We start from the raw sequence: 17,863 nt of genomic DNA, 5'->3' as shown, positions 1-17,863 counted from the left end.
CCTGGCGTGGAAGGAACCTAGTTCCTGAGCACCTAACTCAGCCTAGGTGCTTTACATGTCACCCCATTTTGTCCTCACAAGAACCTCGAAATGTAGGAATTATCAGCCCATTTTACAGATGAGAAAACTGGGGCAACTAGAAGCTAAATGATGTGTCCTAAGGCTTCATTTACTGGTGGTAAATGAGGGAGCTGGGATTTGAAGCTGGGCCTCTTGGCTCCAAAAATCTTTGCTTGTTCCACTGCAGCAAACCGTTTCCCAGACCAGGAGTATCTAGAGGGCAGGGGTCACTTTTCATAATTCTTTGTTTCTGCCTCCAGCACTTAATATAGTGCTGGCTCAGAGTAGGCATTTGGATGGATGATGGAGGGATGGAAGGATGGATAGAAGGAAGGAAGGAAGGAAGGATGGATGGATGGATGCAACTTGAGGGGAATTTTGATTTCAGTCTTCCCTCTTCTGAAAGGGCATTGCTCTCCCAGAAACAGGGGATAGACTAGGGCTTGGAAGGACTCAGGTCTTGCTTTTCTTGGACAAAACTGCTGGTGCTGAGCAGGACTCTCAGGCCACAGGATGCAGGTTCCTTTAGCTCCGCCTCTCTCCTGCCTCCTGGCAAAAATGCTTAGTTAATAAACGTGTAGCCTTCTTTCTGGGGCCTAGTGCAACCTGACGCCTGTGGCTGGGGAGTCCAGGGGGCAGCAAGGATGTCACTGAGCTCTTTCTGGGCTTTTCTGTTTCATTGACGGCCCAGTGCAGAGGTGGGGGGAGGGTGGAATCATGGAAAATAGGATGGATTTGCTTGAAATATGTCCCCAAGGCAGCTGTGCCTACACCCTCCACTGGGCTCTAACAACACTGATGTAAATACTACTATTCCCATTTTATAGAGGAGCAAATTAAGGATCGGAGCGATGAACTTGCCCAAGGTCACAGAGCACACAGACCTAAACCAGGCCTGCCAGCCTCCGTAAAGGGGTACGCCTGGCAGACTGTGGTGTCTGGGTCTATGCACATTCATCTGAGGAGAGTGAGGCACTGTGTGTGCGCACGTGTGTGGATCTGAGACCTGGGTGTGATCTGAACACGGTCTGAGGTCTGAGGCTCCACGGCAGCCTGACGGGTTCAGTGCCCCCTCCGTGGCTCCCCAATGTCCACGGGCTCCAGTCCTAACTCTCCGGGTACCGCTGCGCTCCTCTCTCCTTCCAGCTATCGCTTGACCTGAGGCTCTATGCCTGCCTCACAAGAACCTTGAAGTGTAGGAGTTGTTAGCCCATTTTACAGATGAGAAAATTCGGGTGAATAGAAGCTAAATGATGTGTCCTAAGGTCTTCTTCTCTGACAGGTGTGGCCTCTAGACAAAGGGCTCCCCTTCCTTTTCTGTCTTCTTCCTCTGGGACCTGCAGGATCTGAATCTGCCCTTCCAAGCAGAGCTCCAGTAGAGGGGACAGAAAGCGGCCCCGCCCCCACTACCCCTTTGAGGGGGCAAAGCCACGTCTGGGTATTCCTGCTGCCGTTCGCTGACGTGACCCCTGGCTTTTAGAGCAGGTCCCGATCAGCCCTCCCCCCACTGGTCTCATGACCTCACCGTTGGGCTCTCACACCCGTGACCCCATCCAGCCCTACAACAAACCCGTGTGTGGGCGGGGTGCCCAGTGTTACCTCCATCTGCAAAAAAGGAAGACCTGAATTCCACCAAGAAACACAGCAGGTCCGAGGCCGCTGACGACTAGAAGCTGTGTCTCCTGATCCCGGTGCCAGCGGGTTACTTTCACACCGTATCGCACCGTCAACGAAGCTCCGAAATAGGGTTCAAACCACCGTGACTGAACTGCTCACCCCCCTCCCTGGGCCTAGCAGATCCTTGCAACTTTGCTAGGATGGAGAGAGAGACATACCTCAGCCTCAGAACAGCCTTCCCAGACCCCCAACCCTAGACCCTCAGGATCCTTCCCACGCCCACTTATTCCTTCTGAGATCTTGCTTCTCTTCCACAGCGTTTGTCATCCTTTGTCCTTCAAGAGATGTATCTGTCTTTGCTCCTCGTGAATCCTGAGCACAGCACCATGCAGTAGGTGTCCTGGAAATGTCCTCAGACGGGTGGAGACGCCAGGTGTGGGACCTCGAGGCCCACACGTTTCTCTAGCAGACTTATTTCTTCCATCTTAGGACTGCCTTGCTCCTGGCACACTGGGGGGTGCCCAGACACTGTCCAGGAAGGAACCACCAAGGCCAACACACAGCAGGGCTGCTGTCACCGATTTTAATAAACTCTCCCAACGGCGAAGAATCAAAACCTGAAGACTTCGGTGCATTTTCCCATTAACTGACTCGTAAGAAAATCGCCCAGGAAATGCCCTGCACCTCCCAGGAACAGCTCGGGAAGAAGAGCTACATGAACAGAGGTGGGGACACAGGAAGACATGCGGGGGGAAGGGCTGCTGTGTGTCCCCGCTCCCCCGTGGGCCCCGGACACACGCGCCCGCTCCAGCTCCAGGCACCTGCCCAGAGCCAGGCTGCGGCGCACCCCTGTGGGAGCCGGGGGCGGGGGGCGGGGGCGCCAAGGCCAGACCCGCTGACCCCGACGTCGCACAGGCTCTGCCTCCCACCTGGCTCCTCTCTGGGCGCATCTGCGCGCTCAGGCCCCGCAGCCGAGCGGAGGTCCCCGCGGTGCGCCGCCATCGTGGCCGCGCCGGGGCTGCCGCATCCGCATCTATCCGTGTTCCTTCCGAGCGGAGCAGCGTGGTGGTCCCGAGGCAGCGGCTCCCTCTTCTGGCCCAGCCGGGTAGTGCCCTGCTCCGCCCGCGGTCCCTGCTGTCCCGCTCTCGTACCCCTGACACCAAGCCCCTGGCAGACGCACACAGTTTGGACAGGCGAGGTCAAGGCAAGGAGACGGCAGGGGAAATCGGGCAGGAAGAAGCCCAGCCGCTCTCCTCCTCCTTCCTCCAGCGGGGGCTCAGGTGCCTCCTCCTTCTCCCCTCCATCGCCTTTTTTTTTTTTTAATTAACTGATTTATTTATTTTTGGCTGCGTTGGGTCTTCGTTGCTGTGCACGGGCTTTCTCTAGTTGTGGCGAGCGGGGGCTACTCTTTGCTGTGGTGCACGGGCTTCTCATTGCGGTGGCTTCTCTTGTTGCTGAGCACAGGCTCTAGGCGCGCGGGCTTCAGTAGCTGTGGCACGAGGGCTCAGTAGTTGTGGCTCACAGGGTCTAGAGCGCAGGCTCAGTAGTTGTGGCTCGCGGTTTCTAGAGCGCAGGCTCAGTATTTGTGGTGCACGGGCTTAGTTGCTCCGCGGCATGTGGGATCTTCCCGGACCAGGGCTCGAAGCCGTGTCCCCTGCATCGGCAGGCAGACTCTTAACCACTGCGCCACCAGGGAAGTCCCTAAAAGCCCCACTTTAAAGTGAGGAGGTGGGCAAGGCAGCAAGGCGGGGGTGGGTCGGGGCAGAAACCAAGCGGAACTGCTAGCAGCTGGTGGGAAGAACGTGGATTTAATGGAATGAAGGGCGCCAAACAGAGCTCTCCCGCCCCGCCCCCGCCTGCAGCCTCACCCCACCTCCCAAGGCCCCTCTCAAAGGGGATGCTCTTGATCCTGGCCTTTCACACCTGTCCAGCCACCCCTGGAGCAGGGAAGTTGGGGTGGGAGATGCCCAGCTCAGAGGTGGATTCCAGCATGTCCCCTCTTATCTTGTCTACCCCCGGTGGTGCGGGGCAGAGAAGCACAGCAGGGCTGCTTCTGTGCCTTCCTTCTGCAACTGTCCCCACAGCCAGGCTCACTGGCCCCTTGTCCCAGGGCCTGCCCCCTAGCAGTGAGACTCCAGTTCCGACGTCCTGGGCGTGGCCGGGGCAGAGGGTTCCGCTCGGGCCCACTGGGGCAGGTCCTCAGCTGGGCACATGAGCTGGCGAACTCTCTGCAAGCAGAGTGGAGGGGTCCGTCATGAGCCGGAGAGGGGGCAAGTCTGCCAGCGTCCCTCATCACTGCCTCCCCAGAGGTGCCAAACCTGCTCTCCAGGTGCCAACACCCTAACCACAGCGGTGTCTTGGAGGCATCCTGTCTCTTCCTGGGACTGCTCAGCACTCCCTCTGTCCCTCTGACCCCACACCAGGGTCCCTGGCCCTCCTGTGTGCCAGCTGCTACCCAGGCAGGCAGCCACCTGCCAGCAAGGGGACCCCAGCTCATCCTCTGACTGCTTTCCTCCCCACCAGCTCCCTACCTCTCTGAAAGAGCCCTTGAGGGTGCTGAGTTTGTAGCAGCTCCAGGCGGGAATGCAGATCATGGAGGAGAGAGCCAGGAGCCAGCCCAGGGCATCGCCCCACCACGGGTACAGGTACTTCTTGTTGTAGGTCAGTGGGGTGTACTTGATCAGGGAGGACAGGAAGGTGGCCTGAGGGTGAGAGGAGAAGAGACGCGGCTGGGGGAGCATGGGTCCCCCCGACCAGCTGGGCCAGTCTGCCTCCGAACTCCATCCACATCTGCTCAAAATCCACACCCCCAGGAGGTACTTCCGGGGCACCCACCCTGTCCCTCCAGGGTCCCTGTGCCCCTGGGCATCCTCAACTGGGACATGGCTCTGTGCCTGGCCGTGAGCACCTGGAGGGCAGGGGTCATGCCTGGGTCGCCCCGGCCTCATCATACTTCGCACACAGGGGGTGCTGCTGACACAGGTAAAGCCAGAGCAGCAGCGCTTAGTGGCTCAGGCCCAGACTCCGGAGCCAAGCTGCCTGGGCTTGAGCCCCAGCTCTCGGCCACCTTCCAGCTTGGGCGAACTGCGTAACCTCTGGGGCTTCCGTTTCACCTGAAAAGTGGATATAATGGTAATTCTTACTTCGTGGGGCTCTTGTGAGGATTGACTGGGTTAAACGCGTAAAGCATTTGGCACCCGGCAGGAAGTAAGTGCTCTGGAACTGCTACTGTTATCTCGGTGCTTATCGGTATTGTTCTCAGCAGCCCGATGCACCTGCCACATTAGACTCACACTGTGGGGTTGAGTCTGACAGCTCTGGCCCCCAGTTGATCCTTCTGTGAAACGGAAAGGAAGAATCTATCCTGCCGGCATTTTCTAGAACCCAACAGGAGGATGAATGAAACTTCTAAATGATTTTCAATGCCCACGGGTAAGTACCTTCTAGGGCTATGGCCCGTCTACCCTTCTGCTCTACCATCTCTCTCCCTTCATCTGGCTTTCCTCCCGGAGGTCATCGTTTTTTTGGTTTTTTCTTTCTTTTTTTTGCGGTACGCGGGCCTCTCACTGTTGTGGCCTCTCCCGCTGCGGAGCACAGGCTCCGGACGCGCAGGCTCAGCGGCCATGGCTCACGGGCCCAGCCGCTCCGCGGCATGTGGGATCTTCCCGGACCGGGGCACGAACCCGCGTCCCCTGCATCGGCAGGCGGACTCTCAACCAGTGCGCCACCAGGGAAGGCCCCCGGAGGTTATCTTACTGTGCACACAGCCGGTGTGAGGAAGAGCCAACAGTATTTGATAAGGGGCCACGGCCTGTACCCAATCATGTCTTCAATGTTGTCATAGAAGCGCCCGGCACCTGCCACGAAGAAGAGAAGGAAGGGGGAGAAAGGACATCCTTTAGCATCCAAAGCATCAGGATGGGGACCACACCAACCAGGAAGGGCAAGGACAGTCTGTAAAAGACATCGTGGCTGTCTTCTCCAGTCCCTGCTGGGAGCAGAGCCTTCCCCGGATGGAATTCGTAGGCATAAACAGCAGTGGGAAGAACCTGGCTTAGGCAAAGGCAGGAACTTTCTGGTGATCAAGGCTGTTAAAGGCTGAAAAGCTCTGGGTAGGAGGGGACACGGGCCCACCTGGGTGGCCCGGGAGCAGCCAGCACCAGGAGGGTGGACAAGGCCGCCTCTGGAGGGCTTTTCCAATGGTAGCAATGTAGGTAGGATTCTTGAGATGTTTGAGGTTGGGAGGGAGAGAAGTCTGAGGAGGAGGTGGGTGTGAGCAGTGAGGTCACTCTTTTGTCCGAGGGCCCTGCGCAGGACCACGGGAAGAGTCACTCACCGTAGGCCCACGCCACACAGAGGGACTCAAAGATGGCCACGAACAGGAGGCACGTGCCACTGGCTGCGTAGTAGTCAAAGAGCTGAAACACGTACATACCGCCCTGCCCGGGAGGAGAGAGACAGGACTTTAGCCAGAGGAAACAGGCACCCTCGGGGCACGGAGCAGAGGTGGGGAGGGTCACAGGAGACAGAGACTAAGGGACAGTGTAGTTTGTAAGCGGTAAAGCACTCGGCAGACATGGGACAATAATAATGTTTGATTATTGTTTTTGGAAGGAAGATGCATGAGAGAGCCCTTGTTAGCTCACCCCTGAGAACACGCAGGGGGGGACCCAGAAGTCCAGGACAGTGTGCATTTTGGACACAGGGTCAGGATAGGGGCCGCCACGGGTGTCATCAGGCTGATGAGCTCCATCCCCCTCCTCCCCTGAGACATCACTCAGAATGTCACCCACCCCAGGGCGCCCTTTCTGCCTTTGAAGTCTGTCCCTGGAACGTGGGTCAGCTGCCTGGGAGCTCATGGGATCTTGCTGGAGAGGCGATTTTTCCCAGCCCAACATGTCTATACCTCTCAGCTTCCGTGGAGACAAAGCACCCCTCCGCCACGCCCAGAGCCAGGTGGTCAGTGCCTCCTGGGGTGGGAAAAGGCCAGAGCCCCCGGGCCCCGAAGCCCAGAAGGCGGTGACCTGTAACTACAGCAGCCTGCCCCCCCCGCCAGGTGGCAGTCACCCACCTGAGCTCTCCCCCTCGCCAGGCCCCACCTGCAAGCCGCCCAGCCCCTCACCTCTGTGAGCATGACGAGCCCGACGAGGAAGGAGGTGACAGACACCCCCAGGATGAGGACCTCCCTCCGGTTCTTCTTGCGGAATACACCGGGGTACATGTCCACCAGCGCCGTCACCAGGCTTTCCACGCACACGAACTGGACGAGAGGGCAAAGAACTGGAGGACAAGAGCCCTCACGAGAGGCTCCGTCAACCAGCTGGCGCCTCGCTCCCGGGGCAGCCCTGCCGGCCTCCTGCCAGCCCCGGAGCGGACCCCCCTCCAAAGCTCCCTTTGTTCCCCAGCAGGGCATCCGCGCCTGACACTCGCCCAGCCCCCAGCCCACACACACCACCGTCCCTCGGGCTCTGAGCGGCCACCTCTCGATACCTGGCTATCCAGTCCCAGGAGGACGACCATGAAGAAGAAGCAGCAGGCCCAGAGGGGCGAGAAAGGCAGCATCACCACAGCCCGGGGGTAGGCGATGAAGGCCAGACCAGGGCCTGCGGCGGGGAGAGAGGGACACGGCCCAGTGCCACCCCAAGGTGGGCTTCCCAGTGTGGGACACGGGACAGCGGAAGCCCAGAGCTACCCCCCTGCACCGTCCCCACCCAGGAGAAGCCACCCAACCCTGACCCGGTCCCCAGTCTCCAGCGCATCGCCCACTGTTTTCTCACTGGCAGCAACAGAACCTGAAGGCTGTGAGCATTCTACGGGATATGCAAAGAGAAGAGGACGGGGTCCGTCACCTGCATTCCTGTAAGTTCTGCCTCACATCCTGAGGGCTCACTCTCCAGACCTATTGCCCCCAAACCAGAGCTTTCAAACTTACAAAGAGCTTGGGGGCCAGGCAGGCCGCGGACGCCTGTGAAGCTGCGCCAGTGTAAAAGGAGGGAGCGGCGGACCTGGAGCCGTCCTGCCCCCTAAGGCAAGCGCTGTGTGGTTTCCGTAAAGTTCCAAAGAAAATACCTCCAAGACTAGACTGGGTCTGGGGCCACCGCTGGCCACCGCTGCTCCCCGAGCCTTTTCTGTCACCCTACAGCAAGTGAGCTGGCGTGAGTTTCAGAATACCCACGACACACATCCTCTCAAACACACTGCTGCCCTCAGCTGGCTCAAACGGCAGGAACAGGTCACATGCCAGCGCCGGGTCCTCGATAGGAAGCTTCGTTTGAAAGGAAGGGTATGACCGAGGGACCCGGGACAGTGGTCAGCTCCTCCGCTCGTCTCCCAGCTGCTGGGACCCGCCCCACGCACCAGCGGACACACGGCACCGAGCCTGGCACAGGGCTGTGCTTCGTAAAAGAGAAACACCATCGTTCTTAACAAGAACCAGCGACGTCAGCTTCCCGTTGCTCGGCACCCTGTGTGACGGGGGGAGCTTGTGAACCCCACGATCAAAATCATCTTGTTACAGGTGCAAGTGGGTGGTCCACAGGCGTGGGGGGCGAGCAAGGCAAACACTGGCCGCTTACCCAGACGGGGGATCCGTCTGTGATTTTATTTAAAAGCAAGAGCAGCACCGCGTGGTGGGAAGGCAGGCACTTAGAGGAGGAGACTCCACGTGCCGGGAGTTAACTTACCTCTGAGACACACGCTAAGGGGAACGAGACACGGCAGGATGCATGACAATGTATACGGCACGTTATCACTTGGTTGTTACGAGGTGTAAGAGACAGAAACCGTAATACGGACGCGTGTTTGAACGTGTACGTACAGATGTGTGTGTATTCTTTTTCTCATAAAAGCCTAAACTATTTCTGGAAGTAAAACCATGAACCTGGTAACACTGGTTGCTTCCAGGGTGAGGAGCTGGAGGCCAGGGTGCAGGGGACAGTGTTCTCTGCACACCCGTTCGCCTTTTGAAGCTGGAATTGCTGTTTAAGTCCATCCCAGGTCTCCCCAGGACGCAGCCACTGAGAGGTCACCCCCAGTGTAGGTGACAATAGGAATGCCTGCAGATCCAGGCGGGCTGGTGAAGGTTCAAACAAAGCTCACAGAGTCCCCTGCCTTAGGCCCCCCGCACCCCCCAAAACACCACCCACCTGACTCGGCCACCTCAGAGATGGGCACCCCCTGCTCCTGGGACATGAAGCCCAGGATGGAGAAGATGGCAAACCCGGCCACGAAGCTGGTGCCGCTGTTGAGGAAGCAGAGGGCGATGCAGTCCCTGCAGGCGGGGCGGGGAGGTGGGGACAGGAGGGTCAGAGGGGCAGCCAGCGCCTCAGGCCGGGACGCAGGAACCCCAGGTGACGCCGCCGGCCTGGCAGGGGCAGAGGGAACCCAAGGGTCTGGTTCTGTCCCCCCAACTCCATGGGCTCAGACTTGGACTAAACCCACGGTCATCCTGCAAGAATGAGACCCTAAGGAAGTAACAGAATCTAAACATTACCCATGGCCACACAGCTCCCCTTTCCCATCACGCTGCCACTGCGCCTCCTGGGACACTACCCCTGTGACCCCGCGCATGCCGGTACGTTAATGGAGAGCAGAGGGGCACGGAGAACCCAAGCAACAGGTGCTCTGTACTCACCTAAATTCAATTTTGAAATGCATGATGTGATTTTGTTTAGCTAATACTAAAACTGGCTTAAATTCTCTGACGTGAGCCAGGTGGGCCTGAGGGAACCACAGGGAGGGGATTCAGTGTTTGCTGGGGCGCAGGTACAGAGCACACAGGACCAGGCTCTGTATGACGTCACTCCCGAGCTGGGTTGCTTGCACACCTGTGCCCACTGCCCTCTACATTAGCCCCAGGCTGGGCCCTGCTGGGGGTTCCCGGCCACCCATCACCGTCCCGTCCTGGGGGAAGCAATCCCTCGCCCGAGCTGCCACTGGCTCCTCTCACCACCTGGCAGCCCTGGGGGTTGGAAAATGGCGTGAAGGCGGTGGGGCGTAGGGAAATCCACGAGCTGGCGCACCCTCAAATCTCCCCTGCTCTAGCATACCTGGAGGGATAGGCACTCAGGCCCTGCCCCCCGCTCACCTGTAGCAGTTGTTGTGGTACTTGTTGTAGCTGCCCAGGGCCGTCAGGCACCCTAGGCAGATGGCAAAGGAGAAGAAGATCTGGGTGCCTGCGTCCATCCACACCTATGCAGGGAAAAGACGAGAAAGCTGTGCCTCAGGGGAGCCAGGCTGTCTGGGCTCCACGGACCACACAGGCCTACAGCCAAGCCAGGCACAGGATGGCAGACCCCTGCCCTCAGCCCGCGCAGGCAGCCCCGCGGCCATGCTATTCCGATGCGCTCGACTTCCCGGGCCCCTAGATGGAGTTTCTCGGGCACCCCCAGGATGGCACGGGCATCAGGCATTGGAGAAAGACTGAAGGACCCACGATGGAGGCCGACGAGCTGGTGCTCTAGAACCGAGTGGGGCCTGGCCCGTCTTTTCTATAATGGAAACAAAGCCCAGGGCTCTACCTCCACGTCCCCCACCCCAGGTCCCCCGGCAGCGTGCCGAGATTGGAAGGATCCCAGCGACAGGCTTTGCGGGGATGCGGGTCCTTTGCGTCAGCGCCTTCACGGGCACGTAGCTTTGCCCCTTGCGCCTCAACATCCTCTGCAAAACAGGAAGAGCGAGCCCCAGGTCACGAGGCGTCGAGAGGATGGACAGAAGTCATCTGTGAAGAGCTTTGTACTCCCTGGGGGGAAGATAGCTCTCCAGCTAAACATAGGGTATGGCTGTGCTTGTTATTATCTCAGCTGGCTGGCCCCGCCCGTGCATGTTATGATTTAGATTTAACAGCTAGAATAACATCCCAAAGGGAAAGAAGATCAAGGAGAACGGCACTTGCGGCGCTGCAGACCCACAGGAGGTGGGGTCCTGCGGCCACAGACCCTCCCCGGGCACCTCCTGCCTTCAGGGGACCTGAGCACCAAACCGTGGCCGCGGACATCGCCAGGCTGGTGTCCTAACACTTCTGGGTCCGCGTTTCTTGTCTCATGTCTGCCCTCCTCGTGAGCCCCCAAACAGGCCCCCGCTCTTCCACTAAAATCGGGCTCACAGGGCCCACGGGCACCAAAGCCTCAGCTGCTTCTGTGTACAGCTCCTCGGCCCCTACCTGTTCCCTCCCCACACCCCTAACCGTCGTGACCACCCCTAACCTCCCTCCTCTCTCACCACTCACCCCCCCAAATGCCCACTCTCCTCGGCATTGCGGTGCGTCTGAGGGAACCCGTGACAGCCGACAGCATCAGAACGCAGACTCCTCAGCCAGCATCCCCGGGTGAGACCCTGAACTAGGCCTAGAGGAGAACCCGGAAACCTGTATTGTTTCAAAGCTTCCTGGGCGACCCTAATGACCAGTCAGATGTGGGGATCCCTGCCTTCCAGCCCCTGAGAACTGGCATCCACCCGGGCACTCGTTCCTCCTGCTCTCCCTCCACTTCTGCAGGGATGGGGACAGAGCGGGAAAGAGGGTGAGGACAGGGGGAGACTGTCTGTAACCTTCTGCCCCTCCTGCCCATGGGGACCCCCATCCCCAGGCTATGAGGGAGGCAGGAGCTGCCACCAGGGACAGGGTGTCCGGGGCAGGAAGCACAGAGGAAGACCCCAAAGGAGGAGCCAGGGCCAGCAAGGAAATAGGCAAAGTCGAAAACACCAAGGGGAGCTTCTTTAAACCTCAGGAAAAATGATCATGGGGAAAGAAGAGGGGGTCTCGGAAGCTGGAGAAAGAAAAGGCAGGAATGAAAGGAGAGAAGCTGAGGACAGGCCACAAAACTCCGAGGACGCCCCGGACCGAGGACGTGCCTCGGGGAGCCTGGTTGTTCCTTTGCAATGTCTCAAATCCTTTCCTCTTCTAAATCTGCCCCAGACTCTGCGAGGAGAGTCCTCCCAGGAAGACCCAGTGGCCTCTGGTCTGAAGGTCACTGTTCCTTTTTGTTCATTATCGCAGCCCCAAGTGCAGGTTGCTGTGGCAAGAGGTTCTAAGGTTGTACAGGAAGGATCCCACCAGGCTGAGATGGAGGGCCGGGGAGGTGTCTCCAGGCCGGTTATCCAGGACGCGGCCCTGGACCTGCCCAGCCTCGGGCCCCCGAGGCCTACTCCCCGTGCCTGGCGGGGCCCAGGCTACAGCCTGACCCGCCGTCCACGCAGGAAACTCTGTTTCCTCGGAGATGTTCCGTGGCTGCGCACGTGCAGATCCCACGGTTAGGAAGTGTTGCAGACTTGGGCTTGGGAAGCAGAAACAAGAAAAACTGTGACTTGGCAGGTCACCTCGCCCAGAGGGGGAGAGACTAAGACCGAGTTGGGAGGAGAGGTTGAGGAGAACGGAGGAAAAGGCAGCAGGAGGCCTGAGAGCTCAGAGTGCGGGGCTCAGACTGGCTGGAGGCTAGCGAGCCGGCTCCGCGCAGCTGCTCCTGGCCAGCCTGCTGGGGCGGGAGAGCCGCGGGGCCGCGGGAAGGGCCGGAGGACAGCAGGGCAAGCCATTCTCTACCCCCCACAGGCGACCTGCCACGTGCCCCGTCCGCGAGCCCTGGTTTCCGGAACAAAGCTCCAGGGTGTGTCTGGCTGGCGCAGAAGACTGCCCAACAGTACAAGCGAAAAGCGCTTCAGGGAGTGTGGGCTAAAGAGAGGTCTTGGAGGGGCGACAGAGGAAGAGAGGATTTCTAGAAGGTCCAGGAAAGATGTTTTCAACCTGAGTCCAACCCCAAGGACTATTACATTTTCTATTTTCAGGAAGGCAATCGTATGTAAGCCTGGGCTTTGGAGTCAAACTGAACTGAGTTCAGTTCCTAACTCTGTTAATAACTAGCTGTGTGATCTTAGGCAAATCACTTAACCTCTCTGAACCTCACTTTTCTCATCAGGAAAATGGGTATAATAACAAGTAAAATAACAAATGGGTATATTAAGAAATAGAATGGGTAAAATAACAGATAAAAATAATGTATGTAAAATGCCTAACACATAAAGAAATATTAGTTCCCTATCCCACTTCAGAATTAATTCTAGAATAATAAAAATCAACTCTTAAAACTAATCATTCATATTCTTTGGGAAATGTATATCATGGTGATTAAGGCAGAAGACCCCCAAAAGACGACTTGGGATGAAACCCAAGCTCCCCCTCCATGCTTGTTTCGTAGTTTGGGGCAAATTTCTTAACTTTTCTAAGCTCCAACTTCTTCATCTGTAAAATGAGGCTACACCTACCTCGTGGGATTAGTGTGAGGACTAAACTGCCTTGTGCTCTTAGGGAAGGGCCTGGCAGACAGTAAGCACATAATACACGTGTCAGCTATTGGCCTATTTGTCGTTGCTGTTATTTTAAAGAAGCAACTCACCTTCCAGTAATAATAAGGTCCCATAGGTTTCCATGCACGACATCAAAATGAAAAGACTCGTTCTCATCAATGGCTCCAACCTCCTTCCCTAAATAAACCCTTCCTTAGAGAGCTTAAGGTAGAGGTTTCAGGTGTTCAACAAGGACTCTCTGGACACCTTGTCCCCAGCCCCTGTCCTTATCGATCTACCAAAGTGCAGTGGAACAAAGGGTCAGGGTGAGGGAAAGAAAAAGCGCCAGGACCCAGCACACGCTGCACCAGCGGAGTCTCCCGGGGCCACTCCGCAGTGGGAAAGAGACGGTGCTGGGGGCGCCGAGTGAGGCAGCAATCCCCCAGCGCACAGCAGCCTGGCCAACGAGATAAACTCAGCAGTGTCTCCGCCTGGCTTCCGCTCCAGACGGAGAGCTTGGCCGAGAAAGGCACTCTGGTCTTTGTGCTGCAGGAATTTTGCAGCTTTCTCAAGTGCCAGGCAAATGCAGGTTGGCATTGGCACACTTCCTGGGGAGCGCCAGCTACTTCACATTAGGGCTCTGGTGGGGGGCATCCCGCCCTGCAGAGGCTGCTCTGCTCACTGACAGAAAGGTGGGCTTCAGCAGGAGGCCAGGACCAGCCGTTAGGAAGTCTGCTCGGAAGCTCAGGACCAAGCCTGGCTCTTGGAACGTCTCCCTCCCTGGACTCAGAGGATTCTGAAGGCATCGCTGCCTGCACAGCCTGCAGCTGCCCAGGTTGGAAGGATGGTGTCCTGGAGAGAAGCCTGAAAGAGGTCTTATTCCCTGCAGTAACCCAGACACAGAATTACGGCCTTTTAACTCTCAGAGTTGAAGGCGCTCTGGTCCACCTTCTTCATATTTGCCGGCAGCTATTACGTAGCAAACGTTACACCTAGAACATACCTGGCACAAAATGGACGCTCAATAAATCTTTGCTGAATGAATGAGCTGCGAGAGAAACAAAGATGAGCAGACAGGATGTTGCCTTCAAGAGACCGTAAAACCTGTGGGACTTGTCACCATGCAGACCTGGATTCCAGGTGCAGGTGCGCGGATGGGAAGTTCTTTAAGCTCTCTAGGCCTTAATTCCCTGTCTATAAGATGGGATGCCTCATTGGTCAGCGGTGAGGATTAGCTGAAATAATGCATGTGACCCTCTTAACGATGCCAGGGCCATAGCGGGCGCTCAGCAGTTGTTAGCTAAAAAGCTGGTCAGGACAAACAGAGCGTCGATCACAGAAGCCATAGGTCAGCTCCAGAGACGCTGGACCCTCTCTCCCTTTCTTCTTTCATTCTACCTGCCTGTCTCCCAGCCTGATCTCCAGGAGAAGGCGGCTTGCGGCTCAGCCACCGGTTCATACCGCTGCCCCAGAACCGCAGCGGCTCCCTCCGGCGTGAGGGATCCAAGCCGAACCCACCCCCGGCCTCCGAGGCCTCGCCCAGCTCTGCTGCCCCGCAACCTCCTGCTTGCTGCCTGCCTTCCACCACGGCACTCTGGGTCCCGGCCTGCCGTTCCTTCCACGTGACCTTGGGCCCTGTTTGCTCATCTGCGCAGCGAGAAGTTTGCAGAGATGACGTTGGGGTTTTCTAGCTTCAGCAGCTGGGGTTCTACAGTTTGGCTCCGAGGCCCGACTGCAGCCCTTGGGTCCACGGGGAGACGAGGTGGCTGCCCCTGTGTCTCTATCTGTCTCAGAAACGGGGACGGGAGGGTGAGCTCCTATCCCACCGGATGTCGTGGGGAAAGAGCCCGGGCCGAGGCTGGGGAGGCTTCCGGGCTCGAGTGGTCTGCTGCTTCAGGGAGCCCTGGCAGCCGCAGGACTCAGGATGGAAGAGCTCGTAATTCATCCGGGGGTGCTGGGAGGCTTGAGAAGAGCCACCCCAAATTCTGCACAAGGGGAGCCACTGCCTTCATGGGAACGGTCCCCGCCTCGGAGGGAGCTGGGGGGCTGTTGCCTCCTCTGTTGCCCCCTCTCACCTCTCAGCAGTGACAGTGCCGCTGCCTTACTATAGAAACGTACGAAAAGCCGTTCGATTTCTGGTTTGCTCTGAGCTGGGCGTCCCTTTCAGGGGCACAGCCCTTCCAGCCCAGGAGGAGGCCCCGGGAGGTGACCTCTGTCAGGGAAGCGGGCTCAGGCCACAGCCGGGCCGGGCGGGGCTCTGGGCGGTGCTCACCCGCGGCCTCTCTACCCCCGGCCCCCTCCTGGCTTTGCTGGCCTTCAGAACGGCTGCCAAAGAGAAGACGAGACCCCGGCAGAGGCTTCTCAGTACAGGCCCTGCCGTCCAGACCCTTGTCAGCAGACAGCCCCCTCCCGGAGGGTGGACCCTGAAGGAAGGGCCGGGGGCCTCTGGACAGCACACAGGAAACTCAGCACCACCAGCCAGCTGGCCCTGGGAGGCGCTGGGGGCCGTGGCCAGGAGCGGGCGTTGTGGGCAGAGGGCGGGCCAGAGGGGCCAGTGGAGGGTCAGGAGAGAGAGAGGCTGCTCGAAATGAAAGGAGACACCCAGAGGGGATGGGAGGTAGTGGAAGGGGAGAGCCTGGGGGAAAGGCTGTTAGGACGCATTTACAGCCCCCCAGAAACACTACAAAACGCCACGAGGGCCTCAGGGCCCCTGGGTTCCCCGGCAGCTGTGAACCCAGGAGGGGGAGATGCGTGGAGACACCCCCCTCAGCGTGGATGCCTGGGGTTGTCCAGGAGCAGAGATGCCCAGCTGAGCACAGGGACGGCCCCGTCTGTGCGTCTTACCTGGGGGTCCCACAGACGCGTGAGGTTTGGGTACAGGTAAAACTGAATTCCTTGGGCGGCCCCAGGCAGCGTCACCCCTCGAATCAACAGGACCACCAGCATGAGGTAAGGGAAGGTGGCTGTGAAGTACACCACCTGGCCAAGGGGCAGAGGAGAAGGTAAGGAACTGGGGCAGCCAGCAGCGGGGGGACGGGGAGGGGGCAGGCGGAGGAGCCGCCAAGCCCACGGCAGAGGTCACCCCTTCTGCGCCCTCCCGCTCCCCCCGCAGCTGCTCAGCACTCAGCCTTCAGCCATCCCCCCTCCCTCTGTCTCCCTGACACACACCCAGCAAATATTTGCTGAGTGACTGAGCGAACTTAGGCACGCTCCCAGCAAGAAGCTTAGAACAGTGGCAAGGGTCGTCAGGGACAAGAAGCTCTGTCACACATGACCCCTGTCCCCACAGAGCTCACAAGCTTAGCACAACCGGGCAGCCAGCTTAGGAGGGAAGCCTGGTCAGAGGCCGCCAGGGCAGGAGTCCAGGAGAACTCGGGATGCCCTCATGCACTCCAGGGAAACGAGTCTCCCCAGGGTCTCGGGGTGGATGACAGTCATGTTGAGATTAATAGTCATGACGGAATTGCTTTCCCAGAGAACAGCTGTATGAAACGGGGAGCCGTGAACGGTGTTCAGTTTGCGGTGTGCCCACACGCATGGTGCATTCCAAGATCAGATTCCTCCCCACGTGTCCCTCCTGCCTCTCTCTCTCTGTCCTCTCTCTCTCTCCCCTATTCCAGTTCCCCAAATACCAGAAGGACATACCACTGAATCCAGGAAAGGCACAGAATCAAGCAAGAGAGACATGTGAACTCCTCGTGGGGTCATTCCCTCCCATCCCCGACTAGGTACAACTTGGGAAACCCCTGGGTGGCTGAGCCCCCGGGGGAGCAGGGTGGCCCAGGGAAGGGAGGGGCCTGGGGCCCTCGAACACAGACCTTGCCCGTGGACTTGACCCCCTTCCAGATGCAGAAGTAGCAGATGACCCAGGCAAGCAGGAGGCACAGGGCCAGCTCCCAGCGCAGGGCCCCCAGGTGCTGGATGCCGTCCGAGATCTTCAGGACCCGCCTCCTGGGGAGAGAAGGGTGAGCGACTGCACCTGTGCCGCCGGCCTCAGCTTGGGCAGCGGAGCCGGGCCTCCGGCTCTGGTCCGAAGGCTTGTCGGCTCCTTTACCCTGATCCATGAGGCTCTGCTTAGCCCAGAGATGGGAGTAGACAGAGAGGAGGCAAAGACAAACTGTTCCCAGGCGGGTTTGCTCTGGCAGGCTGAGGACCAGTTTAACCCGGAGAAGGGGGTGCGAACACGTATTTTCTCAACCGGAGGGTTAGGATGCTTTGATGTGAGGAACCATGTCTTCGGTGAACGCCAATATTTCGGGGCGGGGCAGTAGAAGCAACACACATGCAGCCGCAGGGGAGGGCGGACCCACATGGCGGGCGGGGGTGGGAGGGGTGGGGGTGGGGGGGTGGGGGCGGGGAGCGACGCAGGCCCAGCGCGAGGAGAGCCTCGGGAAGAGTCCTGCCCTAACCACAAATGCAGGCACGGTGGGAAAAAGCCACTCGGGTGACGGCGCCACCAAAGGAGGAGGCAGAAACTCGTCCCCTGCAGCCCGTGGGGTCCCCAGCCCCGCGCCCGTCTATGGGACACGCCGCCCACACTGCGATGGCGCAGGGGCCTCACTTACTCCCAGAACTCGATGACGGGAGAGGTGGCGTTCTCAGAGCTCACGTTCACGGAGCTGCTGGCCCTCTGGAACTCCACGCAGTGCTCTGCCGGGGGTCCAGGGCGGGGCGGGGAGCGAGAGAAACATCACTGGCCAGTATGTAACATGAGCAGAGAGTGGGGCGAAATTTCAGGAGACTGGGAAGCACGGTATCTGGGCTGAAGGTGCCTAAACAAAACAGCCTCATAATAAAACACAAAACGAAACACGTAATGACCTCAGCAAAGCCACTGCACCCTCTCCCACTTCTCCGGGGTGGAGCCGGGGCGGGGGTGGATGGGTGTAGCACATTCTCATTAAAGCACCAT

The 17,863-nt window shown here is 58.7% G+C and overlaps 1 protein-coding gene across 1 annotated transcript in view; it reads right to left on the bottom strand.

The window, feature by feature from the left end:
• Positions 1 to 3,670: 3,670 nt before the first annotated feature.
• SLC6A13 (solute carrier family 6 member 13) overlaps positions 3,671 to 17,863 on the bottom strand; it is a 33,041-nt gene continuing 18,848 nt past the window's right edge. The window contains exons 5-15 of the mRNA XM_060024103.1: positions 17,517 to 17,601; positions 16,770 to 16,902; positions 15,796 to 15,930; positions 9,764 to 9,867; positions 8,823 to 8,947; positions 7,168 to 7,280; positions 6,800 to 6,937; positions 6,014 to 6,116; positions 5,434 to 5,534; positions 4,209 to 4,379; positions 3,671 to 3,905 (exon numbers count right to left, since the gene is read on the bottom strand). Of these exons, the coding sequence (XP_059880086.1) occupies positions 3,798 to 3,905; positions 4,209 to 4,379; positions 5,434 to 5,534; positions 6,014 to 6,116; positions 6,800 to 6,937; positions 7,168 to 7,280; positions 8,823 to 8,947; positions 9,764 to 9,867; positions 15,796 to 15,930; positions 16,770 to 16,902; positions 17,517 to 17,601 (1,316 nt within the window). The 3' untranslated portion in view covers positions 3,671 to 3,797. The remainder of the gene's footprint in view (positions 3,906 to 4,208; positions 4,380 to 5,433; positions 5,535 to 6,013; positions 6,117 to 6,799; positions 6,938 to 7,167; positions 7,281 to 8,822; positions 8,948 to 9,763; positions 9,868 to 15,795; positions 15,931 to 16,769; positions 16,903 to 17,516; positions 17,602 to 17,863) is intronic.

This window comes from Delphinus delphis, chromosome 11 (assembly GCF_949987515.2).
Source record: "Delphinus delphis chromosome 11, mDelDel1.2, whole genome shotgun sequence".
Classification (NCBI taxonomy): domain Eukaryota; kingdom Metazoa; phylum Chordata; class Mammalia; order Artiodactyla; family Delphinidae; genus Delphinus; species Delphinus delphis.
Note: the sequence above shows the minus strand (reverse complement) of the source record. Positions and strands in the feature narration are given on the sequence as shown.